Raw genomic sequence first — 23,768 nt, 5'->3', positions numbered from 1 at the left:
AGTGTGATGCTGAGGCTAGCTAGTTGACCAGTGTAGATGGGGGAAGCACAAAACAGTTAGCCTACAGATGCAAGAGGTATACATCTGGCCATGCCCAGTATTAAACACTCTGTACTCAACAATTCTCTTTTGATAAAACCAAATGTACATTCTGAATTCAGCAGTGATTCAGCTCAGTCCAGCTCAGTATTTCCCTCACTATCACTGCTCAGGGCAGCCTGCAGCCCTGGCTTGAGCCTTGGTTTATTGTTAGTTAGTTATTGAAGTGGTCAAACTTCAGTTCACTGAACTTTCAAGTTCTGTACGCTGAACTGTTAAAACGGACTTTTACACTTGAAAATCAAATTCTACCAATGCATCCCTCTATGTATGATGATTAATAATAACATATAAGGTGTAAAATGCTCTGATTTTGAAATACTTACACTTGCAGAGCATTCACTTCCTGCTTTGAAAGGTGCAAATAACAGTTTGCCAATGCAGTGCACACTGTAATTGCCTTGTCATAGCAGAGCATTGCTTGGAAATCTCATCTGTGTGAGTTTGGAAATCTCATCTGTAATCTCACGCGGTCTCAGGGAAAAGCATTTCCTTCTCTGAGATGATGTGCATGGTCACATGTGCCAGAAATTCAGGAAGTAATAGGAGAGCTAGCAATCTGCCATTAGTTAACATGGCCACTGTCAGAAGACTGGGAAAGAAAAGATAACTAAGGTGTGCAAATAATACAAAGCCGGCAATTATCTAGAAGTATGTGATTGTAGATTGTCATTACTATACATTTCTAAAGGTGTGTTTGTTGTTCTTTTAAAGATATGGATAAAGGTCCACTTTAAGTGGTCAAACCTTAGTACATAGTAGGTAATATTGCTACAAGATCGAAGGGTTTGTGATATCAATGGAGTTCTTATATTTAGATTTTTTTTTTTTTTTTTTAAGGAAATGCACAGTTCTAGTATCCACTTTTGTACTGACTACACTGGCCATGCTGCAGGATTGTCTGCATTTGTGAGCTACTATATAAAGTACAAAGACATAATATATACAGTGTACAGAATTACCTAATCAGTGTGCCTTTTTATTCTCAAGTAAACCTGCATTTATTTATTTCTGTGTAATCTATTATAGATTCTGAAAATCGTTGTACAATTTATCAGATTTATGCTAACTGGAAATAAAGCACATATTGAACACATTCACTGTACAGCTACTAACAAAGTAATGAAGTCCTCAGAGAAACTCTTCGCTCCTAGAGCATAATATTTAATCTACACTGAATGTGCAATATTCAGTGTGGAATCGTATGTAATAAGGACACACAAGGTAGTAATTCGTGTAATTTTCATTTAATGCTGCACAGTAATTTCACTACAGCTACTTTTAAGGGAATTTACCAATCAATTACATGATTACCAAAAAAAATATTTGTTATACTTGCTTAAAGTGGGTTTGTTCTGAGGAGACAGGAAAATAAAACTTTCTGAGGCATAACTGCAATCAGAATATCCTCAAATATTTAAATATTGAAAAGTTGATATTACAATAATTTTCTTGTTTAACTGATGTAATAAAGTACTAAGGATCTTCATGTATGGCATTTGTTATATATTAAAGAAAAGTTAGAAGCAAGTAAAACAAAATCATCTGCATTTTCTTGCCCATAAGCTTTGACCAGTCTTTGTCTGATTATACAATTAAAGTGAACCTGTCATTTTACATTTTAAAAAGTAAAAATCCTGTCTAACTGCAGATATCATGAGATGTCTATTTCTTTTTTCAAATCTCTAAAACTGGCCTCACTTTGTCACTGGGTTTGTAACTTGAGTTAAAGTGCAACAATAGGCAAAAACAAAGTTTAAATATATGATACATTCTGTCGATAGCATTAACATGCAGTGTTTTGTTTTACAAGTCTGCCCCATAGCAGTTCTATTACCTGAAAAACAGAAGCCTGTGCCACAATTCCAGTAAATGGGGAGGTGGGTTGAGAGTGGGGTGCTGGGAAATAGTTCCATGTTCTTTGTTACAAGCTAAATGTGAGGGACTTAGCTTTTTCTACTTTTTAAAACATTTTTTGCTATAATTATTAAAAAGTGATTGTTGGAGGGGAGGCTTTATTTATTTATTTTTGTTTCTTACTTAAGGTTGATTAAAAACTGACATCTTTTTATCAAAGTGAATAGGCTTGTGCTTCTACTCATTAGCTGTTAGATTGTACATGTACATAATCTGGAACCCCAATAGGTAAAAAGCTTAGCATAGCCATGCTAGGTTTGCTGGGATATATATATATATATATATAACTTCCTTTTTCAATCTACCCAGACATAAGGCATAACACATTCAAGGGATAGAATATTGCTATAGAATAGCTGTTTAACACAATAACATGGTTATTCAGAAAAGGGTGAAGAGTTTGGAGAAGGCAGGAGAAGTGAACAATCTAGGACAACATAGCTGAACTGGAAAGTGAGATGAATTGGAGAATTTTTCTAAATAAACTATACTGTCTTAGATTGTTCACTTCTCCTGCCTTCTCCAAACTCGTCACCCTTTTGTGAATAACCCTGTAAATATTTGTGTATCAACACACCTGCAGATTCCTACAAAAAGGTTAGGTTCAGCTGTTCTCCTGCACACATGCCAGTGGAAAGACTGTAATGTTTTTCAACTTTTATGTATCTAAAGACTGCACATTTAACACTTCTAAATTAGTACATAAATACTGCACATAAAACATTTCTAACTCACTACATATTATAATAACAGCTGTAATTAAAGTGACACTAAACACAGGAGTTAAATCTCAAAAATGTATTCAAGTACTTTAACTTTTAACAAAACTATACTTTCTTCATGCACACTGTAGATGATAAAATCCTTCATGAATTTGTGCTGACACTGTCCTTCCTTCTGAAGGGTGGCTACTTTTATTCCTGTATGTGTCGTAAAGTAGACACCGCTCCAAGGTCGCTGTTGTGATGGACTAAAATCTCATGTTTAGTTTACTAAGTTGTTATGAGATTGTAGTCCATCACAGGAGCGAGCTGGGAGTGGTGGCAAATTTACAACACACACAGGGACCATGGAGAACAAAGCAACCACCCTCCAGAAGGAAGGACAGTGTCAGCATGAATTCAGAGGTGATTTGAGGATCTTCAGCTGAGTGATACATAAATAAGGTACATTTTTTTTTAATAGTTAGGGTACTTGAGTGCATTTTTAAGATATACCTCCTGAGTTTAGTTTTACTTTCAAGCCCATTTCTAAGCATATATAACCGCTATCCCCAAATCTATTGCCCCATTCAAATTTTTAAAACACCCATGGGTCAAATGACTGAATATTTAGATATTAGGGGCTCATAGATTTTTTTATTTTATTTTTTTAGTTATTACAGACAAGTTGGAAGGAGGTGTTGGGATCCCGGGTTTAAAGCAGAGTTTTAAATTAGCTGTGTCTGGTAGATGAAAAATATAAGTAATAAAAGAAACCCCTTTATTGAAAGATTTTTTTTTCTTTAACACAAGTAAAAATCTTAATGATATTCTGCAGCCACAAAAGTAAAAGGTGTTAGTCCAAAAACACTGATAAAAGGCATCTTTTGTTAACAATATAAAGCCTGATAAAATAAAACCATGGTGTTGTGTATGCTGGTAACATAGATACAATGTTAGAGAGCTAGGAGAAGGCTTTAGAAAGAATGATTAAAATGCTTCATGGCTGGTTTTGAACAATACATTTCCGTGCTCTACCAGTTTGATGCTTTTAATGCAAAGGAAAAAAAAAAGGGGTGTTCTCAGGCTACAGAGTATAAAAAAATTAATCAAACCTAATTAAAAACAAATGATCTGACAAAAGCAATAATAGAGAAGTACATTTTAATAAGTCAGTAAAATATAACCCCATTGATTGGAGAAAAGTACAAGAAGAAGCTGGAGAATAGAATTCTAAAGTTTTATACACTTTCCTTGCAATAACAAAGTAAGGAAAAAAACAAAAGAATATGCCGAAGGTTTGACAGCCTACATGAAATATCCTGTTGGGATTGCTAGTACCAAACCCAGTTATATTTCAATAAATAACTAATATATTATACCTAAATGAAAGCCAACATGCCATGTAGAGCAATAACACTTGTGTTTCCAGACAGGAGAAGGCATAGAACTATGTCATGAAGCTAGTATTGATGACCCAATTTTAAAAGCAGTCCACAAACATACATGTGTTTGTTCTAAAGTCTTATGTAAATCCAATACAGAACATCTGATGGGTCTTATTTATAAATCTTCCCCCCGGTGTATAGCTGTGCGAATGCCGTTTGCATGACACTATGACACATACTTTGCTCACCCGGAACTGGTTGGCAGCAAATACAGTGATTCTTTATGGGCACCTTTTGATACAGAATACACATGCCTCTCGTATTAAGACAATATTTGCTTATCTCTGGGTTCAGCTTTAAATGAATCATGCTGGGCTGCAGTTCCACTTTAACAAACATGCATTCAGCAGCAATCAGAAAATATGATTGCAGTATACAACAAAGAAAAATGTTTTAAATGCTATATACAGTGGCAGAGTTTGGAAATTCTGCTGGAAGACAATGATAACCATAGACAACAATGACATAATAGTGGCTGGCAGACTGAGCTACAGGGGCAAAGCAATTACTGCTTGACTGACATACAATAAAGGAAAACTTTGGCCACAAATTGTAACAATTTCTTTGTCCAGTGAAGTTGGCAACTTCTCTTTAAAACAAGTCATACACATTAATGCTTGAGGTGTATATGTAATGGTAGATTTACTGCCATCAAAAATGTTTTACAGTGAGTGACAGAGATGAATAAGGCACTTGAGGAGACTCTTACCATGCAATTTGTAGGTGATGAATGACACATCACACCACATAATTACTGTAGTGTCACACAGGGTAAGGAAGGCGATTGAGGCAAGTTGCTACAATGTATTCCAACACATAAATATCAAAAAAACAATAGCTGCAAAACAGACTTGCATGGACACACAAAAAACAGGCCATGTGTGAGAACTGTTAGGGCCCGTTCACATCTATGGGTTGGGCTGTGCAACCTTGCCCAACGCAGTCTCAACGCATAGACAAGGCAAATTACCTTATGCCCTGTTAGTTGAGTTCACATGCAAAAAAAAGTAGGATATGCAGTACTTCTTTTTTTTTTTTTTTTAACTGCAGCATGTTGTGACACACTACACCCACATCATGTGCTGCAGTAAATAAACATGAATTCAGCGTAATTTTGTGACATTTCAATAAAGTTGAAAAAAAAACATTTAGATGCCTCATTTACAATGTATCGGCACTGTTACTTTACAGCTCTCTGTATTACACAATTAGTGCAGGGTACAGCGACAATATCGTCTCAGGGGGTGGGTCCATGGTGCCATGCACTCACAGGATGTCTTCCTGATTGCATAAACTGGGTTGATGACTGAGAACATCAAGTGGTGGATAGGAATTACAGAAAGGCAAAGTAGAGAAGGTCAGTATTGCAGCTAAAAAATAAAAACATTTCCTGGGGCACCACTATAAAAACGTTGGGTTTTAACTGCAATGGAAAAAAGTTAGATTACCCACAAACTTTACTGTCTGGTTGGCTTGCCTGGATTACAACAATGACTGAAGGTACTGCTAGCACCAGTTGGCTTTTGAGTTGCAGAATAAGCATCATAAAAATGTCTCCTCTGTATTTTGCAAACAAATGACAATGAAACAAGTAAGCTTGCATCAGGTTAAAAGGAGAAGTATTGAAAATGTACTCTTCCTAATATTTAGAGGCTCTATAGCTCAAGAGCTGAGCGATCGTGTGACCACCGATCACTCAGCTCACAGTATCCTCCTTGCAGAGAGGAATGACTGTCAGCCACCACTCTCCACAGGTATTTCTCACTCCCCTCTCTGTTCCTCCAGCATTGATTGGAGGGACAGACAGGGGTGGGGGTAAGCACAGCTAGCTCCAGCTTTAGAAAGACAGAGCCAGCTGTCAATCAGGCAGCCAGGTGGATCCTAACAATATTGTTAGATAATGCACTAAGCATATAGCGGGCAGTTCTCTTTTAAAATGTAACAATATCACTTGGACTAGTTCCTAGTCAGATGGATAACATGACACCTTTGCAGACAACCTTTTAAGTAAGTCTTTTTTCATACCTACACACTTTCCATATATTTCTAACATTTAGAACACTTAATAACTGAACTGTGGTAAAAAGCTCCTGAGTGATAATGACCTTTTTTTTTTTTTTTCATCTTGCACATTGAGGAATTCAAAGGCAAAAGATGCATCCTGGGTGTGTCACTTTGCTAGGTAACAAAGACTGTCCTGACCACAAGATTTATGAGGTCCTCCACAAGGAGGTCTATTCTAATTTCAAAAGTGGCTAGGGAATCAGTCAAGAGATTACAGCAGGAGTCATCTGATTAAATGAAGCACACAGCCTTTCTACTCACTAAAAAGCTAATTAATTAAAGCATCTCCGGCATTAACATACTTATAGCTAAGGTGATAACATAAAGAATGACAATTTATCATATAGAAAAGTCCTAATCTAAGCATTTCCATTATACATAGGGGAATCATAGCATCATGGCACTACAGGTTAAGACAAGAAAATCATGTTCTGCAGATGCTTATTATTATATAATCACCTTTTATCATGCATTACAATTTAGAATTAAAAGTAAATAAAGATAATGGTAATAATATACCTTCTGTGCATTTTGTTAAGTAATTAAAACATATTAATGAGTAGGACACAGAAAGCAGCTGATATTGACTCTTTCATACTCTTGTGTTTGGCTACATTCTGCATGTTAGCATGACTGCCTTGGAGGTTAGGATGACCACAAAGTTCAATAAACACATGGGTTACGGAGCCGTAGAGAAGCGGTAATGTCAGAATTGTCACTTGCTTGTAGCACTGGATTCCCAATCTAGTTTTGTTTCTGCAGCTTGAATTCTCCTTTCTTCAGGGTCACAGAGCATCTTTTTATGTCGTATTGAATTCTTCCATATTCTTACCTACTACAGCAGCCAAGGTAAACAAACTGCAGTCTCTAAAAATAAACGAAAACTTCCACAAGTAAGGGGGCTACCATTATCTGCTCTCCACTGTACATTCAAAGGAGAAATATTGGGAGAGTAATACCAATACTTAGAGCTTTAAAGATTGAGAGCAGAGCGATCATGAAACCGCTGATTGCTCAGTTCACAGCCTTCTCCCCGCAGAGAACGGTGACTGTCAGTCACTGCTCCCCACAGGAATTCCCTCCTCCCTTATACATTCTTCCAGTGCTCATTGTAGAGACAGACAGGGGAGGAGGCGGGCATAGCTTACTTTGGTTCTAGAGAGGCAGAGTCAGCTGTCAATCAGGCAGCCAGTGGGATCCGGTCGCGGCTCTGTGCTGTCAGCATATAGCGTACATTAGCCATTAGAGATATATTAGTAAACTTACTGTGATCCAAAAGAGAAGTAAAGCCAAAAAAAGGGTTGACTTTAGTTCTCTTTTAAAGCGACACAAAACCCTTAGCTTTTTCTCTCCTTATACACATCTACACAATGAACATTCTCCAAAACCACATTTATTCATTTTTTAAAACAAAGTCATACTATTTTAATCCCTTTAGAAAGTCTGCTGTGCTCACTCCCGTGTCTCTTCTCTCCAGGCACACTTCATGTTCCTTAGTAAGAGCCGTGCACGTTGATTTTGGTCACGTGCACATCTTTCTTTGCCTACAACTCTCATGAGGCAGAGAGGAATCATCTCTCACTGCCTCCTCCCCCTTCCCCCTCCCTCTGCTCACTATACACACTGGGGGAATTTATCAAAACTGGAGCAGGCAGAATCTGAAGCAGTTGCCCATGGCAATCATTTCAGCTTCGCTCTTCCGTTTGCTCAGGTGAGATTTGAAAATGAGAGAGAAGCTGATTGGTTGCAGTGCAAAGCTGCTCCATATTTTGTCTGCTCCAGTTTTTATAAATTCCCCACACTGTGACAATTTTACCGCTTGTAATCTCCTCTGCAATGCTCTGAATTATCAAAACTACTTACATCAAATCTACAACAGATAGTCACATTTACAACAAATCCACAACTTACAACAATCTACACAGAAAAACATTTCAAGTGTAGGAGCCGTATCCTCTGTGACTGTGTGACTAGATTCAGCATGTGAGGTGAGACTCAGAAAGAAAGTATGAGGCTGGTGACAGTGAGGAAGGGTTAGAACCCCTATATGGTGTTATTGCGGTCATGACACGATGATGTAGAAAAGAGAAATCTGGGGCGTGGCCGGCGGCTGCATGTGACTGGTCGCATAACGAAGAGCTCCCGCTCCGCATCCTGCCTATTATCCTGGGGATAGCGGTTACAGAGCCCTTACCTGCACCCGAACCGACCCCGGACCTCTTCGTCACCTGCCCGCTCACTCCGGTACCAATCTAGAGGCTGTCCGCGGCTGACATGTCCAAAAAAAAGGACAGTCAGAGGACGGGCCTCGTGCTTCAATATGGCGGTGGCCAGCAGCATAGTTAGGGAACTTGTATGGAGACATAAGCAGGCTAGGCTGAGACTGGATGTACTGCACAGACCTAAGATTTCGGGGGGACTGGCCCTTCCCAACCCCTGGTTGTATTATTTACCGTCACAATTGCAACATCTGGCAGGGTGGGCACAAGGTGGGGTACACCCACAGACCTTTAACATTGTCTTGTATCTTTTCAGGGGGCTAGATCCGCTGCGATACCTGGAGAGTGATTTATATGTCAAGGCGCATTCATGCTTCCCCACAGTGACTTGATTTTGTATTCCCATGTTGAGTACGTCTATGCTGGTCATGTACAATTTACTGCAGGTGTCCATGTTGGTTGTTTAAAAAAATGAAAAAGCCAATAAAAAACTATCTGATTTAAAAAAAAAAGAAAAAGAGAAATCTACATCGGGAACACAAACATCAATAAAAATATATGGGAGTAAGGGGGAAGGGGCATGAAGTGAGAGGAAATGCAATCACAAAAAATATTGCATGCATTGCTGTACCACTCGTTCAGGTGCAGGTGATTGCACTGCAGGTGGGAGGTGTGTCTTTGGTGCCAATGAAATGGATGGCACCACCATGCCCCCTCCCGCCCCAGAACGTGGGGAGCCTTTGTTAATGCAATTCAGCACGTTCATGGCTCGGAACCGTGCCCTGAAAGCATTGAATAGTGTGAATGGGCCCTAAGGGTGCATGTCATAGCATTGGGTGGTACAGAAGATGGTAGCTGTACAAAACCCTGGCCTCTCAAACATGTCAGTCTACTGCCAATCAGCAGTGTGCATGTTCTAGGATGACAACCCTGCTCCTGCAAATGAACAGACACTGTGAGCATTGTCACTCTAAGACAGGAAGTTCCAAACTGGCAGGATAAATACATACAAAAGCTGAATAAAAAAAAAAGCCTGCAGACTCCTTCATTGAATTTAATGGAGTGTATGTGGTTTTTGGTTAAGGGGTATATACTCTTTTATAGTTATAATAACTTTAGTACAATCTCTTGAGTTTTCTTAAAACAACTTTGCCACTTTGCCCATTCACTTAAAAGAACACCCTTCCCATCCACTTATACTCACCCTACTAGCATTTTCCTGGCACTTGCATGTTTTGGGAAACATCTTTCACTAGACAGATTGTTTTATCAAACGTTTGTTCCCAGGCTGGGTCATGCATGTATGGCCAGCCACCATCTAATGTTAATTTGCAGCTTTACTTTCAGCATAGGCCCTTCTGCAGCTCCCCATTAAAAAAAATAAAAATAAATAGAAACAAATAAAACTTTAGTTCTCTACTAACTGTTGCTGTGTACTTACATTATGTTTTTATGACAGGAAAATATATATATTTTTTATTTGCGCCATTGACAGAGAACATAACGTTTCCCTATGCGAGCCTTAAAGACTGAACAATTCATGCCATGCATTTTTATCCTTGAATACTTTTTGTATACAAACAAGCAATAAACTGCTCGTTATTGCTCAAAAGGAGACACACAGCATCTAATGAGAAATAACACTGCCAAGGAAACAAAGATCTAAAAAAATCTAAATATTCTTTTTTCTGTATAAATTACAGAAAAAAGAACACAAACTGTTACCTTGATTTATGTATCATGTAAAACAAAAAAGGAAGAACTTGTGCTTTGATTTATACAGACAAGATATGTCAACATATAAAATCTATAAGACAATTTGCTGAAACAATGAATCACATTTTACAGTTTCTCACAGAAATGCTGAAATTAATATTTAACAATGAAATGACCAGGGGAAATACAACAGACTAATTGAATAAATATATATACAGCTGGTTGGAAATAAAACAAAAGGAACAAATTGAAATATAAATGATCATTAAGCTAACCAAATTTACAGCTCTAAACTTTTTTTAGACTTAAACAAAAAACAAATTACCACACTTGGCACAAAAAAGCATCATATAAGTTTATATCAGACTGCACTAGAATATAACTATCACTCTTTTACTACATAGTCATTATTAACTTATCAAACCAAAGACAGCAGCCATGTGGGATGTCACATATGAAAACATTGGGTAACAAAATCAGGCTCATGCAAAAAAAAATGAGGATATGCAAAGAGCAGGAAGAAAGCCCATAAAGCTTAGAGGGTGGTCAGATATGATCAAACACTTTTCCATTGAAATACTGTGGTCCATGGTTTGAATCCTGGTCAAGACACCATCTGCATGTAGTTTGCATGTTCTCCCTGTGCTTCCACAGGTTTACTCCCACACTTCAAGCATGCTGGTTGGTTATTTGACTAAATTGCAACAACATGCATAAACTTGCATGGTCTGCTCTGCTGACATAACAAGTTAATGTCAATAAGGAGAGCAGAGTGGAGGAGACAATGCTGATTTTAGGTGGGAACAACAGTGATTAGGACATACTGCATTTCCCACCCAACTGTTCCTACACCAAAGTGTCTGCACAGTGGCACTGGGGAGAACTCTATGAGATGAGAATGATGCCTGATGTGGCCAAAATCAGCCAGATTGAGCAACATGCCTATGGGTAAGACACAGACATAGCAGGAATCATCTCTTAGCTAAGATGACCTAACTGAACTCAAATAATATTTACTATCAGCAGACCAGTTTTAGCCAAGTCTTTGAGGACCACCTACAGTTGTGAAATGGTTATTCAATTACAGAAATGTAGTGAATATGGTCATAAACTAACTAAAGGAAAATTTTGGTTTAAAAATACCAAATATTTTATTACCATCCAATAAACATAAAAAACTACTAAAAAAGCTAATAGTTATCGCAGGACACGGGGCCCCACTTACCTAAATATCTGTGAAACTACCATTTATTCATTATTATTATACAGAATTTATATAGCGACAACAGTTTGTGCAGCACTTTAGCCACATGTATTCAAGTATTTCAAACTGCTACAGTATATAACACATGGATATACAGGTGAAACTCGAATAATTAGAATATCGTGCAAAGTTCATTTATTTCACTAATGCAACTTAAAAGGTGAAACTAATATATGAGATAGACTCATTACATGCAAAGCAAGATAATTCAAGCCATGATTTGTCATAATTGTGATGATTATGGCTTACAGCTCATGAAAACCCCAAGAACCCCAAATCCACAACCTCAAAAAAGTAGAATATTACATGCAATCAATAAAACATTGTACATAGAACAATATCGGACCTCTGAAAAGTACAAGCATGCATATGTACTCAGTACTTGGTTTGGGCCCCTTTTGTAGCACTTACTGCAATTACTTTTGCACGATATTCTAATTATTCGAGTTTCACCTGTATCTACTGTCTAATACAGAGCATATTACCACCACTCAAAATACATACCATATGTCAATTTCTCCAAACATGCTAACCAATCATACAGCTCCAAGGAGATCCAGGAATGAATCACCATATCAATTTATATGAGAGGTTCATACTCCAAATACAGTAATACCTTGGTTTACGAGCATAATTCGTTCTGGAAGCATGCTTGTAATCCAAAGCGCTTGTATATCAAAGCAAATTTCCCCATAGGAAATAATGGAAATTCAGATGATTCGTTCCACAACCCAAAAATATTCATATAAAAATGATTACAATACTGTACTGTAATCTAATACTGTACAAAATATAAAGAAAAATAAGCTAATTACCGGTACCTTTGTGGCTGGTGTGAGGGGGACAAGAGAGAGGAGGATTATTGTGCAGGACGACTTTCACTATCACTAACGGAATCACTGTTATCTCTTGACTCAATGGAATCTTTTTCATTTCGTGAAACCTTAACAAGGAATCTATCCAATGTGACATTGTATTGTCGTTAAACAGACTCATCGCTCGCACTGCTACAGCCTTATTCGGGTGGTGCTTTTCTACATAAGTTTGCTCTTATTGCAAGACATTGCTTGTATATCAAGGCAAACTTTTTCAGAAATGTTTGCTTGTCTTGCAAAACACTCTCAAACCAAGTTACTTGTAAACCAAGGTATTACTGTAGTTATATTTGGTAAAGTGTTTGCTTTAGGCTTCAGGGCTACAGTCAGGTAATAGCCCACAATATGCCATATACTCTAAGAACATGCAACACATATAAGAAATAAGGCTGTCAAATGATGTTACAAGAAGTATACATTCAGCAATAAATCACATCCGATATACTAGGTGAATAGGTTAATAAGATAATTAAGCTATTGATCAATCAATTAAGATCATGAAACAGTGCTGAAATATAGTTGAATTAATTGCCCAGGGAGGCCAAGACAGTAGATATATTCATCTATTATATCTAATTGAACAACTTGGGTTGTCCACTACTTGGAAGGTTTAATTTTACCAATGCCCAATACCTGGCTGAATAGTAATTTCATAGATATTTAAAGCAAAATGACATCCTCCTATCCTTTACAGCCATGAAGGTGCCATCTTTGCCTCCATTTCAATTACAGTTGCCATGGTGCTGCACATGTGATCAGCTATTATACCAGCTATTTGAGGGCTTAAAAAAGTTTGGATGAAAGTGGAAACAAACACATTGCCAACCCTGACAGTTGGCTTGCCTCAAAAGTAATTGTTTTGGGAGACATTCAATTGGTAGGACTAGTTCTGCTTTAAGTGGGGTTCCATGTTCTGCTATTGCCTTTAGGTTTTTTAGCATTTATAGTATCTTTTAATTATTATTATCATCATTATTATACAGGATTTATATAGCGCCAACAGATTGTGCCTTATAATTATTTTACCTTAGCTTGTTTTTGAGCAAATACAGTATCTTTTTAGTACTGAATTATCCCTTTCAGTGCTTTATAACGCTAGGCTTTTGCTCATTTACAAAGGTTATGTTAGTTGACATAAGGAATTTGACATGCAAGCCAAGCATGGTCTAGAACATCACTGCTTAAAATTCAGAACAGTCTCTGAGATGTTTACTCAAACTAGGACCTTGCAGTCTTTGTGTGGTTAATTTAACAGGTTTCAACAGTCTTGGAATAGCAGAATGTGCACTCTTTGTAAAAGAAGATGGCAATTTCTCAGGTTTTTCACTAATCACAGCTATTTTTCCACTTATTATTTCTTTCTGAATGTTATCCTTCTATCCCTTAATATCACTGTCCTTATTTGGTATGTCAGTAAAACACATGAAAACTTTTTGAGTGCCCCTGTTAACAATATGTCTATTGGTTAATATGAGAGAACAATACAAATGCCCTGCAAATAAGCACCACTGCTTTAGCATTTATTTATTGAATGGTTGTGAATTAGCCACACAATTTCCTTTGCTGAGTGCCATGCAAAAACCATATACATAGAGAAATGAAACACCGCTTTATAAATGTAATACATCATTTTCACCCTGACTGAAGGCATAGTTATTTCTCCATAATTAATAACTGCTAGAAAAGAAACATAGATAGGAATAATTTATTGATAAGGTACTCATAAGCATCACAGAGTGTTGATAGCAAGAGAATATGTAACCAACTAAAGACCTTTATTTCATCTGATACAAGTAAAGGCATGTATGCTATTACACTATATGCATGCATGTTCTTTGGCTACCTCTAATAGTCATTATGCTCAATATGGCCTAAATTTAATCAGAATATATATCAAAATTGCAATAATCACGTAATCAAGAACCATGGGATCAAGTTTGCAAAAGGCATTGTGAAAACTTGATTCCATTATAAAATGATCCTCCCAAGGGTCAACCTGTAAAATAGAAAACGGTATTGCTTGTTTGCCAGATTTTGCATTAAGCAGCCAGGAAGAATATTTCGTAATTACCTGAAGACTGTTTTGCTGAACTTTATTTTGTAGGATTGAAAGGCACTTTGTGAAGTCAGTAAAGTCTTGATCTGGTGTTGTAATCAGTTCACATCCCTGTAAGAAATTGAAAATTTAATTAGAGCTTTTATAACAAAATAGTAGGCATAGCATCTATGAATCTGTCTATCCTGGTGCTGATATCGTGTTGTAGGGTAGCTCTTGGTGTAGGAATGGAAGCACATTGCTGCATGGCCTCATACTTTTGGAATCCACAAGTTACAGTATATTTGGATTTCACAACAACAGAAATATATATCTCTGCAGTCCATCAATCAGACATACAAAGGCGGGATATAAAAAAAGAGGACATTAAGCTATTACATAGCTACGAAACTAAGATCATCAACATATTTCAAACAGAATCGGGCTCAGACTCAGTTAGTATTATAATCAATCAAAGAAGAGTGCCGGCCAGTTACTCAACCTCTAGCCCCCCAAAGGTATTCAACAGCTTAGCCTTCAGATACCATTCTGTATATTGGAACGGTTTTACTATAGATATTACTTCAGCAGTAGAGAAGGATTTGACCAAAAAACAGCGCCATATGCGGAAAGAAAATGTAGTACAAGTATCCTTGTGAAGTTCAGCAGCCAGTCTTTACCTACGGAGTAGAATTTGTAGATCCTTAGTAACTTCCTGGATGGTAGAAGGGGAGGGCGTATATCTGGATTTAAAGGAATTAAATTTTGTATTGGTGGGTCAGGTTAAGGTCTGGTGTTAAAGTTAGAATTTAAAGAACCACGTGATAGGTTAAGTTTCAGATAAAAAATATGTTGCCAGCACACTTTAATCTTCTGCACTGCCTTTATTGACATTTAATCAGCATGTCATACAGCATAAAGTGCAACATTTTAGAACTATCAGGGGTCCCTTCATCAGGCAAAGTGACCACCAAAGTGGACCCCTGGTGGTTCCAAAATGTTGCAAACATAAATATAGGTGGTTCCTATTGCAGAAAATTACTGGCAACATAGTTTTTGCCTGGTTGCTGTGGCACCATTTACCAGTTGTTTCAGCACCCTACACCTGGTGTGTGATGGAGATATCTTCACAATTCCAGGTTAAAGTGTGACTAAAGTCAAAACCTTTTTTTAGTTTTGTATAGAGTTGAGAGGGATTAGAATTTTTTTCCTCTGTGTCCCTGTTTGGGAGATTCACTATCTTTGTCCGGGTGACTTTTATCACTAAAAGTGAAAGAAAATCCCAAATTATGAGTGTGTCTTGAGAACTGGAATAGATGGGACATCTTCAATAGAAATACAGTACTAATTCTAGTGACCCTGCTGACCACCAGGGATTTCCCCACCTCTGGATGAATTTCCTTTCACTTCCTGTTGAGGCTATCAGACAGAAAGTGAAGAGAAATCTAGTTCAATGTAGGGGCTTAAGTGAGGTTAATTTTAGGTGTTAGGCTAAGGTTAGGCGAGTAAGTGTTCTACAGTTAACATATGGGTTAGGTTAGGAGTTTTCCTTTTAGCCAGGATCCTGTGAAGTTTATAGGTGCATGTAAAAAAAATGCTTATCCTTACTGATAAAATGTGCTTCATTTGTATGATTATGAAGTTGAAAAATGGCAAGAGTTGTATCTAAGGCCAATTTTTATTTAACATAAGCATTCCTTTCTAAACCACCTCTCCACATTAAAAAAAGAAAACAATGGATTTTTCTTCAGTGTGTTAAATGAAGACAGACAATAGCCTGTAGAATGAGTGCCCTGCTACTACCTAGGGCTATCAAGGGGATAATGTCCTATATCTGATGTTCTAACAATGAGAATCTGTTGCTGCCCGATCACAAAAAAAGTAGTTTAACAATATTATTTAAAAGGTGAACCCTACCGTCTATAATGAAACATGTAAAATAATCTTTAAAATTGCTACACAAAGCTTTTTGGAAATTAATGTTATCAGACATTACATTTCAATCTGTAGCTGCTGTAACTTTCTACCAATTAAGAATTTAAATTAAATGAAATATGGCAACCTGAAAATGTCATTGCTTCCATGATTGGCTCTCTGGTTTGGGACAGAAGTCTGCACCAGATACAAGACAAATATATGGCATCCCCTGCAAAATGATTTCATTTTTGGTGAAATACTGCTTATGGTTAACAACTTAAAGAGGTGCAGACTCTGCAACATTCCTCATCAGAAAACCGGGAGTGTGCCAGGTGGATATAATGGGCAAGACCCTCATATGCAGAAATCAATCTGGAAACAGTCTTTTCTTTACAACAGAAAAAGGTAAGAATCTGCAACAAAGTGTGTTATAACCCTTGCAATGCAATGTACACAGATCACCAAGAGGGGATTGTTTTATTCTCAACAAAATTGGTCTGTGATATTTTTACTTTAAATGTTATATTCTATCCTTTTTTAATTATATTAAATAAGGTAATAAAACCCTAATATTTTTTTAAATTCCAATATATCTATGACAGCAAAACATCTCTGAATCATACTCCCCTCATGGGAAACTCTTCCTGTACAACCCCTACGCCTTTCTTCTACCTCACTTTGAGCATCTCCTCCTTTCTCCTGTCAATTGCCCAATTCTCACTAACTCTTCCCAAAACAATCCATACTTATCACCCCTTACAAATGTCATGAAAATACATGCAAAAAGAATCAGACATTTCTTTTTTCACTCTCTTTTTGTTTTACTCAACATATAGTTATATCTGTTGGCATGGAAGGTGTAAACAGTTGGAACCTTCTGGGATGCACAACCTTACATTCTTAATGCTGGACAAGGATGACTCTTGTGCTCTCTTTAGGCCTCATTCACACACAACGCAAGCAACATTGTATATTGCGTATATACACATCTATGCGCGTATATACGATCGTCTATGCGCATATACGAGTGTTTGTGCGTATATGCGTGCACTACATGCAATCCCAGAATGCATCACTCATAATGGAATTTTTAATGTGCTGTACTCATGTATATGCGCGTAAACACGTGTATGTGCGCGTAAATACGCAGAAATACGCTGCCCGGACGCATCTCTGTTCCATTCTGTTTTTGCGCATATATAAACTACATAAACACATGGCTCCATACGCGGCTATGGGTATGGAGCCATTTATTTGCATATGTTGCATATGGTACAATACGCACGTATGCGCGTATGTGCGCTGCAGTGTGAATGAGGCCTTATAGTGAATTGTATGTTTCATTTTAATATTAGTCCTGTGTATGGACTATTAATGAAAAATAACAAACAATGACACATGAGTGCTTAGCATACACAGTATAATAAAGTTGGAAAACATTGCAGTATTCAATGCAGTACATGTATATCACTACAATTAAGAAATGCTGAAGTACTTGGTTTACTAGGTCATTTCAGAAACACAATCAACCCTTGACATAGTTTTTAAGCTTCATTAAGTTTCTAACCAATGGGTAACTGACACAGTTTAACATATGTGCTAAACTTGAAATGCCAAACTTTGGAATGATTCCTGTACATAAAAGGAGAATAGCCATGGACCATTTCTTTCACAGTTGATCATTAATGTACAAGCATGAAACCCTTAAAATATTTATGACAAGATGGAATGCAACAGCGTTCAATTCCGCTTTCAAAGTTAATGATATTTTTCAGAGGGCCAGTTCAACAGTCATCAGTAGGAATGGCTTTTCTATTGTCTTATTCATAACCCTAAATAAGTCTTTGTTTCACACTTTCATTGCCTTCCACTGAATTAATTTAAACCTATGATTAAAATTATTAATCTGCACAAGCGTGTGAGTTGAAATTTGTTCTTATACTGTGTCACACTTCGAAAAATGGGGAGATAGGATTTTTCAAATGCAGTTGGAAAAACATTTGTCACCTGACATAGAGTTGTGAGACTGGAAAAGGCTTCCCACACAAAAGTTTTACTCTATTACTGTGACTTTGAATGATATCCATACATGCAGCAAGAAGTAAAAAAAAAAAAATGATCTCTGCTCTCTTTGCTGCTTATGAACACCCTGCAGTATTTCTCTGCTCAGTCAAGATGCACAGTGTCTGACTTGTATAAATACTGAGACTAGTTTAAACATTGCAAGCCACAATCTGTGACATTATTGATGATTCTGGCTATGTAGTAGCCCATCTCTCACTCAAAACAATGGGCAATGAGGGTTAAGTAGGTAGTAAACCTTAACTGAATGACATTTTGCTGAAGCACTGTGCATCATAAACAATTTTCAAATTCTTTTTTCAATAAAATACTTATTTTCAAAATGTTTTATTATTTGCTGCATCTCAGTAATGCTCACCCCCTGCAGTCTTTTGGCAGCCACTTCCTGTCTACATGTATGCGCTACAGTGATGAGTGCATGGCAATTATCAGAGCAGGTTTCCTGATGGTGACAGCAGTGGACCGTGCCTGTGTAATGCATGTTAAAAGCCTTCTTTAAAACCTTATGTGATAGGATAATTCAGGAGCAAAACTGAAAGACGGACAGAACTTGGTCACTCTATAACAGTGAATACCTGAATAATAACCTTTATGGCAGCATCACCAGGTATTATTTAATAAAAGGTGCAAATTTAAAAATATGGAAAAGATTTTAGAACATGTTAAAGCTTATAAGAGATTTCCGTGATTGAGTTTACACATACTTTAACTACTGAACAATAAACAGCCTTCCCAAGAGTTTTTGTTTGTCACAAAATCTATAAAAAAAAATTATTCCCAGTTCACAGAAGAAAGTGAAACATACAAGTATGCATTATGTGGAATTGTAATATTATAGAGTGATAGATGGGTCACTAATAGGCCATAATTCCCAAGAATGGCACAGATCACACTGCAGCTCGGCAGTCCTGTCTTTGTTCTGTTATAGTTCTATTTTTGTTAGTTTCTGAAATAAGCAGACTGACACTGATGGGGTTATTCACTAAAGAGCCGAAGACTTAAGCTGAACCTTCGGCTCACTTCGGCTACAGAAGCCCCCTGCCCGCAGACCCCCACAACCACGGGCCAGGGTTGTGTGGAAGAGGCCCTTGTTCCCATCGGCATGGGGAAAACATGCTTTTCCAGGGGGTTCTCCCTGGAAAAGCACCCTCCCAATGCTGAGGGCATGTGGCCTGTTATAGCACAGGAGGGGGGACGCTCGCTCGTCCCCCCCTTTCCTGCTATGCCAAGCCAGTGCTCGGACTAAGGGTCTGGTTTGGAATTTTTAGGGCCTAGTATGACTTTTGGGGTGACTTTTTTATTCTTGACCTTGGGGGTTCCTTCTAACATTCCTACCAGACCTAAAGGGTCTGGTATGAATTGGGAGGGGGGGCCCACGCTGTTTTTTTTTTAATTATTATTTTTTTTTTATTCTGTTATCTACCTGTGAGGTATAAGGGGCGAACAGCAGCAGGTTAACTGTCGGATGTTTTCGGCTCAGCTGATCCAGATGTTGGATCACCTAAGTCGAACATGATGAGCATGTTCGGCTGAACAGAACGGAGCCGAAGCTGGCCGACGTACGGCTGAAATCAGCTGTACGTCGGCTGAAGTGAATAGCCGAACGGGGTTCGGCTCACTTCATTTAGGCTCTGTCATTCATTCGGCTGCCTTCATCAGCTTAGCGAATAACACCCTGAGTGTCTCCATGTATGTATTATCTATTTATCCTTAATCACTTCACATTAAGCTGTATTGCTCAGTGCAACTGCTAACTAGTACATACAGTACAGAGATGCTATTTTATTTGAACTAATCTAGTATTTAGAAGAACCATCTATGGATTCATGATGCAACATTTCTTTAAGGACTTTGGTTAATGGTGATAAAAGCACCAACGATAAGTCAACCATAAATGTACCCTTACATTCGTCCTCATTCCAAAGGCTCCTGCTATAAACAAATATAAACTAAATTTCCAGCACTGCGATGCAGGTAGATGGAGTCTACAATTCTCACCATTTGTTATCTTGTTCCTGGTAAGTCCAGTCTGTTTATAAAAGAGTGTCATGTTCCTGACAAGCTGGTTTAATCAGACTTCAAAATACAATTGCTGGGTTAGATTATACAGTAGAAGCAACTGCATGTACAAGACGTTTGCCCCTCCTTGGGCAACAAAGCTGGTTAGAGAGACAGAGTTGAACTCTGTAGTTATTGCTAGGCAGTCTACATTTTACTTTGTTGTTGGCTGCTGGAAATGCTGCTTAAATTCATTTTATTTTATTCCTTGCAGGCCAAAGATGGCCTATATCTAAATATAACAAATAAACACAATATAAGCTAAATGAGTGAAAAATAGGTTCGTTTTGGAAAGTGCAATGGGCATGTCAGTAATCTTTTCTATAGCCCAACTAGATGTTTTTAGCATTAATTATAAATTTGTGTTTCCAGTGACTGTATGGAAACATAAAATGGGCAACTGCAAGACAAAACAATGATAGTTAATTATATGTACAATGTCACCAATCATGTAATATGAATGTATTAACGCATCCATTTAACATGTGTATATAAATTGAGATCTGTTATGTATTTTTCCTAATGGACATGCTTATTATGAAACTCTAGTATCAAATTAGTGGTCAGTGTTTAGAAATTATCGGCACAGTGAGAGAAATATGCATATGATGTACCAAGGGAATATCACTGATGACAGAGATTCTTATTAATGGTGATCATTGAATTAAAATTGCAACACCAATTATCTTATGTAGTCCATCCATCCAGTTATTTATTCTGTTCTGCTCTAGAGGCTTTTAAAATTTTGTTGATGCAGCACGTCTGGTAAAGTGTGAATAATCCTGTTGTGATGATGATTCCAGTATGGGTGGAGGTCAGTTACAGCTGCCTCATGCATTACAAACATGAAAGCCAGAATTTCACTGTGTGTTATAGGCAAATGCAAAGGTATGCTTTCTACATTTCTTCCAAGTGAAGCAGTGTTATTCTACATACATAAATTCAAATATCAAAGGTTAGATGACATATTATTCTGTGTCACAGACCCAGTAACCTGCCTGCCTAATCTGTTGCTAGAATTATAGAGTTTGGCCAGATCTATAACTTTTAAATACATGATAGTAAATCCAAAATTGTTACTCTCTCTATCCCCCCTGATTTGGCTCATAGTTCACAACAATCATTTTCATTCTTTTGGACAGCAGTATCTGGACATCAGTCTTACAGATGAATGCAACATTTTAACCCCTCCTTTAATCCATAAAAAAAAAAATCTGTGATTGGGACATGATCTCTTTTACAAAGAAAAGGAAAAGTAAACAAACTGAAGATGAATGTTCTGCCATGATTCTTGTTCTGAGTCCAGTCAAGGTGTCCAGGGCCTTCTTTCAACAGTTCAGAAGCTTGTTTATCCAATTTTTCCAGAAAGCAAACAGATCCAGCTTATCCTTCTAGCTTTTACTCTTAGCTCACAAGACTTAAAGCCTCTGGTGGCCTGGGGCTCCCTGACCTATATCTTTGTTATAAAGCCATAGCCATTGAGAGGATCCTTAGTTGGCACCACCATGTCTGTTATGGGTATCCATGGAAAAATGCAGGGCGGGTAGAAATCTAGTATACGCCCCCCGACACCTCTGCGGCTTCTCAGACACTACCTCACCCTAAACCATGCACACCCTCTCAGTATGGGATGCAAACAGTCAGGATGGCTCCCACGACTCATCCCTTGTTCTCCTCTATCCCCATTTGGGGGAATCATCTGGTTTGTCCCTAGTAAACACTCCAGGTTTAGGAAGCGCTATAGAAGCTTTCACAGTGATATTGTAGATATAGGCAGCTACAGCATTTTTTACAAACTCTGACAGCCACACTCTGCCCCATGACCTTACTCACCTCGTAGGAAAAACTGACCCCCAGGATGGTATCTCAGTATCCCTTATGTATAAAAGGCTGCTACATGCTATATCCAGTGGAAGCTTAGTTTTTTTTTATTAATGAATAAGAAAAGGATGAGTTTTAACCTTTTCGAAATCACAATGATCAAAAATGATTAAGCTAACTCTCTTTTTCTTCGAAAAAATCTAGGTAGCAGGAAACCTGCTACAAGGTCCCCTCCCATGTGGCTATTATCTTTCTATTCCTACACCTGTTACGCTGTCAAGGCTGTGGGAAAGCGAAAATACCTACTCCATATTTGGTGGAAGTGTCCTACGATTTTCCATTTCTGGAAGGACATTAGACTACAAATCAAACTAATTTTACAAATAGACCTGCCAGATGCTTCAGGACAATTTTTCTTACATTTGACCCCAGTGACTAAATGCTAGGTGGCAAAATGTAAGGACCAATATGGCTCCATTGCAACACTCCATCATAAGATATCTCCAGTCCTGGGGCACGAAGGGGTCCTTCACTGCCTTAGGGGGCTGCCACATTTGCCCCTCCTAGACCTTGTTCAATTGACAGAAGGACAATGCCCTTCCAACAAAACAAGGCCTCATCTTATGGATCTTAAGCTGGCCTACACCACTCAGTTATTTATTTTTGTTTAACCCCTTCCTTCTACTTTGCGCCAATGGTCTCCCTGCTATCATGTTACCTAACATGTACCCCCTCCTATGCTTCTCTCCCCATCCCATGCCTTGCCCCCACCTTTTCCTTTCTGTCAGCCTGACCCAGTGAGGCCTACTTTTTTGTCAAATTACCTAGTTCACGCTGATCAGAGTAAGGGATTAAGGATGAGTCACTGGAAATGCCTTGTATATTACTTTTGTTTTTTTTTTTTGTTTTTTTTACAGTATTTGGTGAATTGACTTTTTTTTTTTTTTAAAGAACTTGTGAAAAACCTGTGTTGTGATTTTCTTTTCAAATAAAGGACTTTTTTAACAGTATGGTGTATCTATTTACTATTTTACTGTATTTGGTGAATGAGGGGGGTAACAATTACCCCTTACTCATTCACGAGAGGGAGGATGGCATCTGGGGACCCTACGCTTTTTTTTGTTTGTTTTTTGGTTTTGAAGTCCCCCCTAAAATTCCTACCTGACCTAAATGGCCTGGTACAAATGTGGGGAGGACCACACACTGTTGTTTTTTTTTTACTGTTTCTGTGGACTGTCAAAAGTAAAATAAATAAATAAACATTTAATGTTGCTTTGCTGCAACAAATGTTCATTCGTAATTATGTAACGCATCCAAAACTAACAAATAATTGGGATATGCACAATGCCGAACACTAAAACAAATTGACTTTCAGATCCGAATCCCGAAAAGAAACAAATTGTATGCCTCCCCTTAATGAAGAGACATACAAATGCTTTAACAGTTAAAACAGATCTTTTATGTGTATTTTATCTGTGTATTAAGTTTGCCTAGAGTTGAGCTTTAAGGAGGATCTTAGACGGACAGAGGACCCTGCAATATTGTTATACCC

The 23,768-nt window shown here is 37.8% G+C and overlaps 1 protein-coding gene across 1 annotated transcript in view; it reads right to left on the bottom strand.

Annotated features, from left to right (window-relative positions):
• TPK1 (thiamin pyrophosphokinase 1) overlaps positions 1–23,768 on the bottom strand; it is a 239,834-nt gene that overhangs the window by 182,395 nt on the left and 33,671 nt on the right. The window contains exon 4 of the mRNA XM_018571236.1: positions 14,375–14,470. Within this exon, the coding sequence (XP_018426738.1) occupies positions 14,375–14,470 (96 nt within the window). The remainder of the gene's footprint in view (positions 1–14,374; positions 14,471–23,768) is intronic.

This window comes from Nanorana parkeri, unplaced genomic scaffold (genome assembly GCF_000935625.1).
Source record: "Nanorana parkeri isolate BGI_ZX_2015 unplaced genomic scaffold, ASM93562v1 scaffold41, whole genome shotgun sequence".
NCBI classification, from domain to species: domain Eukaryota; kingdom Metazoa; phylum Chordata; class Amphibia; order Anura; family Dicroglossidae; genus Nanorana; species Nanorana parkeri.
This window is presented reverse-complemented; position numbering and strand designations above follow the sequence as displayed.